General features: G+C 52.2%; 2 protein-coding genes across 2 annotated transcripts; one reads left to right on the top strand and one right to left on the bottom strand.

Moving 5' to 3' along the window:
* Nucleotides 1-6,128: 6,128 nt before the first annotated feature.
* LOC109751486 (uncharacterized) lies at nucleotides 6,129-8,416 on the top strand. The gene has a single exon (XM_020310367.4). The coding sequence runs from the start codon at nucleotides 6,563-6,565 to the stop codon at nucleotides 8,126-8,128; it is 1,566 nt and encodes a 521-aa protein (XP_020165956.1). The 5' UTR covers nucleotides 6,129-6,562; the 3' UTR covers nucleotides 8,129-8,416.
* A 1,671-nt stretch (nucleotides 8,417-10,087) lies between these two features.
* Nucleotides 10,088-12,490, bottom strand: LOC141021018 (uncharacterized). The gene is made up of 2 exons (XM_073495951.1): nucleotides 11,069-12,490; nucleotides 10,088-11,000 (listed from the first exon to the last, which is right to left on the bottom strand). The coding sequence occupies exons 1-2, from the start codon at nucleotides 12,176-12,178 to the stop codon at nucleotides 10,344-10,346; spliced, it is 1,767 nt and encodes a 588-aa protein (XP_073352052.1). The 5' UTR covers nucleotides 12,179-12,490; the 3' UTR covers nucleotides 10,088-10,343.
* Between the last annotated feature and the right edge of the window lie 989 nt (nucleotides 12,491-13,479).

The raw sequence follows: 13,479 nt of genomic DNA, 5'->3' as shown, positions 1-13,479 counted from the left end.
TTTTTCATCACGTTCATATGATTCGCGTTCGGTACTTTGATAATTTGATATGTGGGTGGACCGGTGCTTGGGTGCTGTCCTTACTTGGACAAGCATCGCACTTATGATTAACTCCTATTGCAAGCATCCGCAACTACAAAAGAAGTATTAAGGTAAACCTAACCATAGCATGAAACATATGGATCCAAATCGGCCCCTTACGAAGCAACTCATAAACTAGGGTTTAAGCTTCTGTCACTCTAGCAACCCATCATCTACTTATTACTTCCCAATGCCTTCCTCTAGGACCAAATAATGGTGAAGTGTCATGTAGTCGACGTTCACATGACACCACTAGAGGAGAGACAACATACATCTCATCAAAATATCGAACGAATACCAAATTCACATGACTACTAATAGCAAGACTTCTCCCATGTCCTCAGGAACAAACGTAACTACTCACAAAGCATATTCATGTTCATAATCAGAGGGGTATTAATATGCATATAGGATCTGAACATATGATCTTCCACCAAATAAACCAACTAGCATCAACTACAAGGAGTAATCAACACTACTAGCAACCTACAGGTACCAATCTCAGACTTAGAGACAAGAATTGGATACAAGAGATGAACTAGGGTTTGAGAGGAGATGGTGCTGGTGAAGATGTTGATGGAGATTGGCCCCCTCCCGATGAGAGGAGCGTTGGTGATGACGATGGCGATGATTTCCCCCTCCCGGAGGGAAGTGTCCCCGGCAGAACAGCTCTGCCAGAGCCCTAGATTGGTTTCGCCAAGGTTCCGCCTCGTGGCGGCGGAGTCTCGTCCCGAAAGCTTGCTTATGATTTTTTCTCGGACGAAAGACTTCATATAGCAGAAGATGGGCACCGGAGGGCCACCAGGGGGCCCACGAGGCAGGGGGCGCGCCCCCACCTCGTGCCCAGGGTGTGGGTCCCCTCTAGTATTTTCTTCGCTCAGTATTTTTTATTATTTCCAAAAATAACTTCCGTGGAGTTTCAGGACTTTTGGAGTTGTGCAGAATAGGCCTATAATATTTGCTCCTTTTCCAGCCCAGAATTCCAGCTGCCGGCATTCTCCCTCTTTATGTAAACCTTGTAAAATAAGAGAGAATAGGCATAAGTATTGTGACATAATGTGTAATAACAGCCCATAATGCAATAAATAGTATTGGCTTTTCCTATGGACTCAATGTGATCTTGGATCACTAAAAGTAAAATGTAGAGTCTTATGCTTTGAGCTTGAGCCAATCTTTTGTCCTTAGCATTTTGAGGGGTCCACTTTCTAATCCATGCCATGCCAATCATTGAGCTTTCCTGAAATATTTATCTTATAATAGCATTAGCTCAATGAGCTATATGTTGTTAGGAATTACCAAAACCACCCAGGGATAGTTGTACTTTCGAGCCACTTTGTGCAAAAATAATCTAATAAACCATAAATGTATTCACTAATATTCTAGGGAAAATTCAACTCAATTGGAGCAAAGGATTGTGAGATATTGACAATTTTAGTTGGATGCTGATGTGGCTGGTTTTTCTTTTTTGCTACCGGTGCACTTACAAACTGGATCTACTTGTCAGGAATCATGTCAACACAGCTAAATGATGGATTAGACCTAGTTGCAATGAATTACCCCAATATATGGTGTTTTGTGCAACAAACCTGTAAAGTGGGTGTTTTGTGCAACCTAGCACCAAAAGTAGGTGGTTTGTGCAATTTCCTCATGTTAGAACCTCAATAAAGGTAGGTGAGATTGAATTTGGGTCTGATTATCAAACTTTCAGCAACAAATCTAAAAAGGCCCATAGCCTCAAAATTTTGATAATTGCAAAAAATATAAATTTTAAAAGGCCCATAGCCTCAAAAATGTTTCTGGTAGGGTTGTGTAAACTTAGGCCACAATCCTGAATGGACCACGGTTGCACTCTCGGTGGATCGGTCATTTTCGGCACAAGATGGCACTGCTTCAGCAGACATGAGTCTTCGTCGTCATGTTGACAAGCATACGGATTTATATTTAATTGCAATGACGCTTTGGAGGCAGAAATACATGCCTTGATGCAAGGAATGACGCTGGCTTCACAACATTCGAAAGGTCGTATCATTGTGCAATCTAATCTTCTGAAGCATTGCCAGGCCTCTTCGACAACAGGTTAAGTAGATCAACGTATGGGCACCTAGTTGCTGAGATCAAGTCACTTATGCAAGACCGGGAGTATATTCCTCTAAAGATTAGGCGAGAACATAATAGGGTTGCAGATTGGCTGGCTTTATACAGTCGTACGAAATGTGCACTATTGTGTGGCTCAGCCAGCGCCCCCATGTATCGTGAAATTACTGCCTCTTAATTGTAACCCTATCATAACCCTACCTAAAGGCCACAACAGGCGTCATAGATCATCTGCATTCGTCGATGTAGATAAGATCCTTCCTAGTCGTCGGGATCTTGAGATCCACTCTCTCTCTCTCTTCTTTGTTTCAACTACCATAGCAGTCACCTAAGTCATGAACAAGGAGAAGGGCCTCTGTTGTGTTAGACAACTAACTAGCTTATTGAAGGATACACCGACGTTGCCTTCATGGTTTGCCAGCTCCCCCCCCCCCTTGTTCGTCCACCATTGGCCATCAAGCAAGGCTCGAAAGCGTCATCGGCATGCTCTCTGCTGGCATATCATCATACGCCCATAGGGTAACTCTATTCTTAAACCTACTATAAAAACGACTATCCCAAGATCCTCAGTGGTCTCAGCTATGACCGGCGATGCCTTTAGAGCAGATCGGGGACCGGGCTCTTCAAGGCCACTCTCAATGTTGGCTCTCTCGTGAAGGCTCTCCCTCAAACTCGTAGTTTCACTAATAAGACTAATTTGTGATTCCTTGCTATGCTGCTTATAAACTCTCTTTTTTCAATTTAGACTAAATTTTGATCAAATATCATATTATGCTAAACCAAATGCAATCTATTCAATCTAATGTTTCTTTACGATACCTTCGTCGTATTGCCACGTGTAGCTTTTCATTTTTTGTTAACTAGAACACTAATGTATTTCATTTCTGTACTACTCATATTTCTAAACCGTGAAACAAGAGTACATGAAAAGGGCTTGAATATATGTTAGCTTCCTAGAAAAAAAATTCATGCAAGTCGGTTTGCCACTGGTCTCTTTCTCCTCTCCAAGGCTTCTTTACCGCGCGCCCGCCACCTCCGGTTGAACCGTTCGCTGCGGCCATCCGCGGTCCTGACCATCCAACTAAAACCCTCTTCTCCTCTCACACCAGCGACCCACAAAGCTCCCCCACATCTACACACGCCACCCCTCAAACCTCCCTCTGTCGACGGCGCCGCGACCAATGACATCATTACTCGGTCGGCCTCGCCGGGGACGCCTTGGGCGATGCTTGTTTGATATAAATAAAGAATAGGGAGGCGGCGCCTCCCCTGTTCCATTGATTGAAACCAGAAATAACAGTCTCATATATAGGTAAAGTCACATAGAATAACGACAATCCCTCAAAAGGAAAGTTTCCCACAATAGTAACAAAACATATGTAACAAACTAGAAATGGAACAAAAACGCCATAGAAGAAACTACAGGAGCCAAGCTTCAGAGGGCACTAGGCACGCAACAATCACAGTTGTCTTGGCCTTCTTTGCTGTAATTACTCCAAGCATTGATGACAAGCAACTCACCTCCAAAGTGAAAACACGGGGCTCACGAAGTTTTGCATCTTTTCCAACTTGTCCTTTGGCGGTGACGATGGGTTTCCCATCATCAGAGATCTTGGGAGTACCGAGGATGCCATCAACAAAGCTTGCAGTGTCCAATAGGGAGGATTTCATATTTGAGGGAGAGGAAGGGCATGTCACACACTCAGAATCCTCAGGGATGCTCTCAAACAGATCCAAGAGGGGCCGCGCGGGGGGGGGGGGGGTGGTGCATAATGAGTCTAGCTTCTCCCTCCACTGAATTGGAAACAAGACAACCCAATTCCTAATGGTTTTCAGAATTCTCCATCACACCTTCTTAATGTTCATCCAAAGAATACCATCAAACAAACATGGTGTTTCTATGTTTCCAAATGCACCACATAATTGTTGTCCGCTTGATCTTCCTGAATTTATCAACAACTGAATTTTTATTCACGCAATAGATCAATAGCAAATGAAAAATGGAAAAATTTGCAAGCAAATGAAGTTTTCGCACAGAAGCACCAAAAGTTGTATGGCTCCTGCCCATTTCCACGAAGTAGAAGGAAAAGGAGGATGGTCGGCACCGCGTGGATGTGAGCATGGCGGCGGCGTGTGCCCTAACGTCATGGCCATAGAAATAACGACACCGTCCGTCTCACTATCTCAGGCCCAACCGCATCCCGTGGAGGGCTCTTCCGAGCCCTAGAAGCCAATAAAAGCGGTCACCCCCACGGGCTTCCAAGCCCTATAAGCCAATAAAGCCCCCCCCCCCACACACAACCACCTTCTCCATTTCTTCCACCTCCCACTTGAGTGTTCAAGGAGGAGAAGGCCCTCTATTAGGTTAGGAACTAACTAACTTTATTTAGGGATACATCAACTTTGCCTCTATCGCCTGACAGCTCCCCCTAAAATGATAATAGTAATAGTGCATCCACCAATGGCTATCGAGGGTGGCTTGAAAGCGTTAGCGACATGCTCTCTATCAGCATCTCGCCAGATGCCCATAAGATAACTCTATTCTTAGGCCTACTACGTACACGACTATCCCAAGCTCCTCACCTATCTCGGCTACGACCGGCGATGCCATTGGAGCAGATCGGGGACCGGGCTCTTCGAGGCGACTCTTGATGCTGGCTCTCCCTCAAACTCGTTTGTTCCACTAACATGGCAAGTTTGTGGTTCCTCGCTATGTTGCTTATAAACTTCTTTTCTAGTTTAGATTAAATTTTGACCCATTATCATATTACGCTAAACTAAATAGAATCCATTCAGCCTAATGCTTTTCTCACGGTACCTTCGTTGTGCGTACCCTTTTCTTGTTCTGTAACTGCAATACTATTTTATTCCCTTTTTGTACTGCTCATATTTCTAAATGTGAAATAGCAGTACATGAAAAGGGCTTGACTATATGCGAGTTGCCTAAAAAACAATTTCACGCCACTCGGTTTGATACCATTGCCTTTCTCCTCTCTAAGGCCTCTTTGACGTGCGCCCGCCACTTCCGGGTCAATCGCTCGCTCTTGTCCTCCGCGGTCCTGACCATCGCACTAAAGCCCTCTTCTTGTCTGACACCAGCGGCCTAGTTGCACCCACACCCACATGCATCAACCCTTAAACTGCTCTTTGTCGGCGACGCCGTGACCAACCACATCGTTAGCCGCTCGCCCTCGCGGGGGATGCCTCGGGCCGCCACTTTTGATGTAAAAAAGGACCCCGCTAGCTGGCGAAAGTTCGCCAACTAGGGTGGCAATTGTGAACCCCTGATGACATTTTAGTGTGTTGGGTGAGGGAGGAAAGGTGGCATTTTGCGAACTCCTGATGACATTTTAGTGTGTTGGGTGAGGGAGGAAGGGTGGCAATTTGCGAACCCCTGACGTAGCAGTTTGTTTAACTACAAAGAGGTTTGGTCACAAAACTGCCACCGTCAGATCGTCTGAGGCGTTTGTCACGAGTAGGTCCCTGACGAACGTTCGTCAGACAACATTCTAAAAAAACTATGACAAGTCCTCAAAAGGAAGGTTTCACCACGGCACAGTAATAATAGTAAAAAAATACGTAACATACTAGAAATGCAACAAATACGCCACCGAAGAAAGGCCAATGAGCCGACCAACTTTTCAGGCAACAGATCAATAGCAAACGAGGACATGGAAAATGGCGCAAGCAAATGAAAAGGAAATGGAGTTATTACACGAAAGCATTGCCAATTTCCGCGAAGCAGAAGGCAAAAACGCACATGCGGCACGGCACGGCGCGGCGTCCGTCCGCGTGGACGTGAGCGCAGCGGTGGCGTGTGCCCTAACGGCGCGGGCGTGGAAACGACGGCACCGTCCGTCTCGCCGTCTCGGGGCCAGCCGCATCCGGTGGAGGGCGCTTCCGAGCCCCAGAGGCCAATAAAAGCGGCCGCACCCCCACAACCACCTCTTCCCTTTCTTCCACCTCCCCCCAACCCCCCCCACCCCGCCCAACGTCCTCGCGCCCCTGCTCCCCGCCCCACCTCCACCCGCGCTAAAAATTGCCAAGCTTTCCGAATGGAGGTGACCGTCGGGTAACCCGTCGTCCGTCCGCCTCCGCCATGAGCCCGTGATTCCTAGCAAGTTCACCGGGGCTCCGGATTTGGTTCAGATTTGCGGGCGTGTTCCCGTGGGGGAACTGATGGTGGGTTACATGGAGTGGTCGCACGACTGGCTGCTGTGGGACGCCTTCTTGGAATGCGGAGGGATCCGGAGGCCGCCGATTAGATAGCGGCCGGGGAGGAGGGAGGAGCGGAGGACCAGGAGGAGGAGGAGGCCGCCATTAGCACCCACCCTGCCTGCCACCCACCACCCCGACGCCCGACTCGCCACTCACCTGCCGGACGGCCATGGGGGAGGACCTCGTCACCACCCTGTCCATGGAGAACGGCGGCGGCGGAGGCCACCACAGCCTCTGCACCCTGCTCTCCATGGACCCCTCCGGCCACCTCGACGACCGCGCCGTCGGCGTCATGGTGCAGCCCCGCGTCGGAGGGGGCCGCGCCCACGCCGTGTCCCTGTCCGGCGCCCCGCCGCCCGACATCAACCAGCCGTGGCAGACGGAGCCCTGCGACATGCTCGGCGTCGGCCTCGGGCCGCAGGTGTTCGACGCCGAGGCCGTGCTCAGCGCCGCTCCCAAGGCTGCCGCCGCCGGGAGCCGCAAGACCACCAAGCGCGGGGACAGCATCTGGGGCGCCTGGTTCTTCTTCACCTTCTACTTCAAGCCCCTGCTGTCGGACAAGGCCAAGAGCAAGGTCGTCCGGGACGCCAACGGCGTGTCGGGGTTCGACAAGTCGGACCTCCGGCTCGACATGTTCCTGGTGCAGCACGACATGGAGAACATGTACATGTGGGTGTTCAAGGAGAGGCCGGACAACGCCCTCGGCAAGATGCAGCTGAGGAGCTACATGAATGGGCACTCGCGCCCCGGCGAGCCGCATTTCCCTTTCAGCGTCGACAGGGGATTTGTCCGGTCGCACCGGATGCAGCGCAAGCACTATCGGGGCCTCTCCAATCCGCAGTGCATCCATGGGATCGAGGTGGTGAGTTCGCCGAATCTCGTGGGCATCACCGATGTGGACCGGAGGAGGTGGGCGGAGCTCACAGGGAGGGAGCTCAATTTCTCCATCCCGCAGGAGGCCAGTGATTTTGGGACATGGAGGACCATGCCAAGCTCAGAGCTTGAGCTGGAGAGGCCACACACACACACTGCCATGAAGAGCAATACTAATAATGTTCAGCAGCAGCCCCCCAAGAAGACGCTTAATGGATCAGGCTTGAATCTGTCATCACCATCCAATCATTCAGGAGAGGACGGCATGGATCTATCCCCTGTCAGCAGCAAGCGAAGGAAGGAGGCATTTCCACATGCCATGGATGAGGAGTGCTTCTTGCCTCTGAACCCTTGCACCGGGAGGACACAACAAGATATCGAGATGCAGTCAGTAGTGCGGCCTTCGTGGATGCACGAGTTCACCGGGGTGATGAGGAAGGCCTCTGGGCCGGCAACTGCTGCCAAGTCCATTTACGAGGATGATCAGGGCTACTTGATAATGGTCAGCTTACCATTTGTTGATCAGCAGAGGGTAAAGGTTTCATGGAAGAACACTCCCACTCATGGCATAGTTAAAATCTTCTGTGTTAGTACAGCCCGGATGCCATACATAAGGAGACATGATAGGGTCTTCAAGCTTACTGATGCTATGCCCGAGCACTGCCCTCCTGGGGAGTTCATCCGTGAAATACCTCTAGCCACCCGTATCCCCGAAGACGCCAAGCTTGAGGCATGCTTTGATGAGGCCGCTGCAGTTCTTGAGATCATGGTCCCCAAACGGGGGAACGAGCCGGAAGAACATGAAGTCAGGGTCTCCATGCGCCCTCCTCACCTTGGAGTGAACGACCTGCTTATGACATAGGTAATGGGAGGTCTATCTTTCTTGTCTGTGATCACCAGATCGTATGCTGGAAGGGGCTACTGTTAGCGTCTTGTTCCGAGACTGTTGCTGTTGCTTACTGGGCTAGGCCTCTTCAGCAACAAGCTTTTGCTGAAGATTAGTTCGTTCTAAGCTTGTATGTGACGGGTGTCTTTTTAACCCTCGTGTTCTCTTCTCCTAGCAGCATATTGTGGGTGGCCTGTTTGTCCTTGAATCTGTACCAAGTTCAGTTAACAGAATAAAATTTATATTTGGTGGGTTACTGCTCAATTTTTGTATCTAGATTATATATTTCTTCTGTTAGTACCAGTCTGGTACTTGCCAAATTTACAATGTTCTTTGCCGTTAAGAAATTAATTCAGTGCTTCAGCTTATGATGATGAACTGTAAATGTCTGTATCCAAGTCACAATCATCTTTCATGTCCCGATCAGCATACACTATACATGAATTGTTGGTCTCTCTGAAAAACAGAAACATCATCCCTTGCATTAAACTTCCATCTGGCGCCTTTTTACTGAATCTCCTCTTGCTCTTGCAACTGGAGTTTTCACAACAGAAATAAAAAGGCTCCTCCATCTTACTTACTACTGGATGATAAGTAAGATTTGGCATCCTGGAAGCTGGTGAACACCTAGTTTTTCTATGCCTCTTTCCTATAGCTATTTGGTACTAGTAGTACTGCCAATCTTTTCTGGGTTTAATAACTTAAGTCTCATGCTCAACATAAGCTGTCTTGTGCTAATGGGTCTTCTACTGTGGATTGTTGATCTCTATCTACTCCGGTATATCTGGAAAACAAGAAATGAGTGAAGTTTCAAGGCAACAGATATTATTATCTTACACCTAACAACTGCTGCTTGTACTTGCCTGTTCCGCTTTAGGTTCAGATAGTTTGCACCCCCATCACATGCCTTGAGTATAGTACCAGGACATGTGGCCCTGTTTGGATACTCTAACTCAGTTAGAGATTAGAGTTAGATTTTAACCCTAAACCAACTCTAAACTAACTCTAACCAAAGAGTTGTTTGGATGGTAGGGTTAGATTAACAATAAATATTCTTTCTCAATCTTTTAACTACTTTAGACCATGTTTGGATGGGAGGGGAAACTTTTTTTTACTAATTTGTTAGTGGGCCCAAGAGAACTAACCCAAATAAGCTCTTCTAGTGTGGGCTAGTTTTTTAGGATGGGTTAGATCCAACTAACCCAAACTAACCCATCATGTTTGGATACTTTTAGGTTATTTGAGCCCCAACTAACCAAAACTAACTTTAACTTAGGGATCCAAACAGGGCCACAGACAGGAGCAAGCCTGCTCAGCAAAGGGGGACCAAGAATTGGCTACAATCTGCTTCGCAACCTTCACCCCTCTGGACCTGCTCGATAATTGCACGAAGCGAAATTGCTACATTCTGCTGACGCCTCCTACCTTCTGGGCCTGAACCTGCTCCCACTCTGCGCTACTGAGACTCAAAGCCACAACTCCCTGTTTCTGGAGCACCTTCATTTTCCTGCTCCTCTGGCAACACGGTAATCATACAAGCACTTAGCTCTGAAGATGTTGCCAAGTCAGCCACTGAAAGGCAGGTGAAACCAACTGGCTTCCTCAAATAGTAAGAGGGAGGTTGCATCCAAGCAAAATTCAGTACAGTGCCTTCTTGGTGTCCATTCAACGATGTGTCTTCCAATTAGTTTTACCCCCCGAGGCATTGTTCACCCACCCGAACCCTACTAATCCCCACTTATCCCTTCCTCCACAATCCTTGTAACTGTGTACCATTCCGTAAATCACATCCCTAAGGTCAACTCTGACCGACAGTCCCATTTGGTCTGGTTGTGTTCGTTTGGGTCCGCGAGGCGACGCAAACGCAAATTCAGTCCGCTCGGTGCATCTTGGGCGCGCGTCGTATGCCCAACCATCGCCCATCAATGCTATCTAAGAGCATCTCCAGCCGTTCAGCCTCCCAGGGCGCCGAAAAAGAGCGGCCTGGGGGCAAACCGGCGCAAGGTTGGCCCCTGGGAGCGACCTACCTCCCAGCCACGCCCCCAGGCGCCGTCCCCCAGCCGCGGAAAATTCAAACGTAGTCATTCCCGCTCACAAAATAGACGCCACAAATCCGGCGATCAAGTGGCCACAAGTTCAGCGATTGAATGAAAAGTTCGGCGTACAAAAAGAAGAAAGACGCGCTTGCGCATCAGACAGCGAGGTCGGCCTCCGGCGTCGGCGGAGTCGGCGTGCGCGGGCTTGGCGGGGTCTCCGTGCTGGGCGGCGTCGGCGTGGCTTCTGTGCTGCGAGGAGTCTCGGCGGCATCATCGCTCGGACTTGGCGGCGGCGTCGGCGTGGGCGGCGTCGTCGAGGGAAGCTGGTTCAGGATGAGGCCACGCTCCGCCAAGTACCACGCCTTGACCGCCTCGTCGTTGCTCTGGAGCATGTCCGCCCCGCCCAGCAGGAAAGCCAGGTCGCTGTTTCTCTTCTTCGCGACGACGTTGGTCCGGAGTAGGTGGAGCTTGACAGCGCTGCTCGACATCAACGCCGACCACCGCGCCTCGGTCTTCTCTTCACGAAGGACGGCCCGGGCCTGTGCGTCGGCGAGGCAGTGCTCGATGGACTCCTGCACTCGAGCGGTGGCCGCATCGGTGTGTTTCCCCCTCTTGGCACCTTTGTTGCCGTCCGGCCGCCCTTCTGACGCGCTCGGAGTCGGCGCGTCCGGCTTGTAGGTCTCCTTGGCCTTGTCGAGGGTGCGCCGGACTTCCGCCCACTTCTCGCACATGTCAATGCGCTTGTAAACGTGGAGGTACTTGAACTCGGCGTCGTTGTTGCCCTGCCGATACAAGGCGAACATGCGCAGCAACTGCGCGGAGGAACAAACAGTTGGCGGGCGCACACGGCGAAGAGAGGCGGGAGACCGGCGCGCCATACCTGATGCTCAACGCTGGCGCCGCTCTCCGGGCGAGCCGCGACCTCCTCGACTATCCCATGCCATTTGTTGCACGCCCCCTGGATACGCCCCCAATGGTTCGCCATCGCCTTCGCCCCGCGCTGCATGTAGACGCCTTTGAAGTAGGGGTCGACGAGCTTGCGTTCGTCGAACTCGGCCTTGATGCGCTCCCAGTACGTCTCGATGCTCTGGTTCGTGCCGGTGGTCGGGTCGAGGCAGACGATTTTCCATGCTTCGGCGAGGCATTCCTCCTCATTGGACGCCCACTTGATGCGCGGCTCGCCGGACCTGGCCGCCCGCTTCTTCTTGCGCCTCCTCGCCGGAGCGGTCGCCTGTTCCTCCTCCTCCTCCTCTTCGTCCTCCTCCTCCTGCTCCTCTTGCTCCTCCTCGCCGTAGACGTAGCCGAGCTCGCCGTCCATGCCGCCGCTGAGATCCACCGTGTCGTCCGGGGTGACGAACCCGGGAGACGCGGCGGCCGCGGTCGAGCCGGTCACGATGATGTTCTCCATGTCGGCCTCGGTCTCGTCGGTGTCGCCGAGGTGCGAGAAGGGCAGTGCGCCACGGCGGAAAGGGGGCGTCGGGGAGGACGTGTAGGTGGGCGGCGAGTAGTTGTATGGAGGGTACTGCACGCCGGCGAAGGTAGGCGAGGGCGTGCGCTGGGCCGGGTGCCCATGGGGGAAGGTGACGTTGGGGTTGAACCCACCGTGCGCGTCCCCGTCGACATAGCCCGGCGAGGACGTGCATCCCCATGGCTGCGGCGACGGAGAGCCGACGCCTTGCTGGCCCCAGGGCGCGTACTGGGCGTGGCTGCTGGGTGGATTCATCATCCCCGTGAGAGTCGCCTCGGCCTTGGCTTGGTCCGCCGAAGCCGCAGCCGCACGCGCCGCGTTGTCACGGGCCTTCTTGGCGATCGCCCTGTTCCGCCGGTCGGCGGTGACAGCCTCCCGTCGCTGAATTTCCGCCCTCCAATCGGCGTTTGTCATGCCCGGTGGCTTGGACGGCGGCGCCCTCGGCTTCCTCTGCTTCGGCTGGGCGATGGAGGCGGTCGCAGTTGCCGCAACGCGGGGGACGACGTACTTCTTCGGTGGCATGGCGGCCGGCTGGGAGGCGAGCGGGAGGGAGATTGGCGGGAGGAATGGAGAGAATGGGAGGGAAGTGGGGGAAAAGCGGGAAGAAACGGCGGGAAGAGGCGCTCGACTCGCCGACAGGGCAGACCCACGCGCCCTTTTCGCTTGTGCCGGCGCCCCAGGCGCCCCCCAGGGCGCCGGGTTCGGCCTGGGTCCGCCGGCACCAGTTTCGGCCCGAGCCGGCGAAAAACGGGCTTCTGGGGGCGCGACTGGGCCTTTTTTGGCGCTGGCGCGACAAAGCGCCTGGGGAGGGCCTGTTGGGGGCGCGGCTGGAGATGCTCTAAGTCCACGCGTCTGCGAGGGGGGTGGAGGGAGGGGAGACGCACATCAGCCACCGAACCTCCACCTTGCGCGTCCTTTTTAATGCCAAGTCTACTTCCAGTTTTCTTCGGCTTGCCCCCCCAGCATCCCGACACCAAGCCCTAGCCGCCGCCCACTATGGGGCTCAGGAAGTGTGTCAAGCATGACCACGAGGCCGGCTCCTCATTGGGGATCCCCGCCGCTTCTTCTTCTTCTCCGTTCAACCCCCTGTCCTCCGTATTGGGAAACGTAGCATGCAATTTCAAAAAAATTCCTACGCTCACGCAAGATCTATCTAGGAGATGCACATCAACGAGAGGGGGAGAGTGTGTCCACGTACCCTCGTATACCGAAAGCGGAAGCGTTTGACAACACAGTTGATGTAGTCGAACTTCTTCTCGTTCCGATCTATCAAGCACCCAACGTACGGCACCTCCGAGTTCTGCACACGTTCAGTTCGATGATGTCCCTCGAACTCTTGATCCAACAAAGGTGTCGAGGAAGATGAGTTCCGTCAGCACAACGGTGTAGTGACGATGATGGTGAAGTGATCCACGTAGGGCTTCGCCTAAGCACTACGAGAATATGACCGGAGGCGTAAACTGTGGAGGGGGGCGCCGCACACGGCTAACAACTGTTGGTGTGTGTTCTAGGCGCCCCCTCCCCACGTATATATAGTTGGGAGGGGGAGGGGCACAACCATGGGGCGCCCCAAGTAGGAGGAATCCTACTTGGGGGCCTTGTCCAATTCGCCCCCCTTACCATATTCATCGGAGGGGGAAGGAAAGAGGAGGGAGGAGGGAAGGAAGGGGGAGGCCGAATCCCTCCTCTTCCTTCTCTCTTCCCGTCTTTCCCTTTCCCTATGGTGCGGTCCATATGGGGGGCGCAGCAGCCTTTGCTTTCTGCTATGCTTTCCCTCTTGGCCCATTAGGCCCATATAGTTTGTCGGGGGGGGGGGGGGGGGT

This window comes from Aegilops tauschii, chromosome 3, assembly GCF_002575655.3.
Source record: "Aegilops tauschii subsp. strangulata cultivar AL8/78 chromosome 3, Aet v6.0, whole genome shotgun sequence".
Taxonomy (NCBI): Eukaryota; Viridiplantae; Streptophyta; class Magnoliopsida; order Poales; family Poaceae; genus Aegilops; species Aegilops tauschii.
This window is presented reverse-complemented; position numbering and strand designations above follow the sequence as displayed.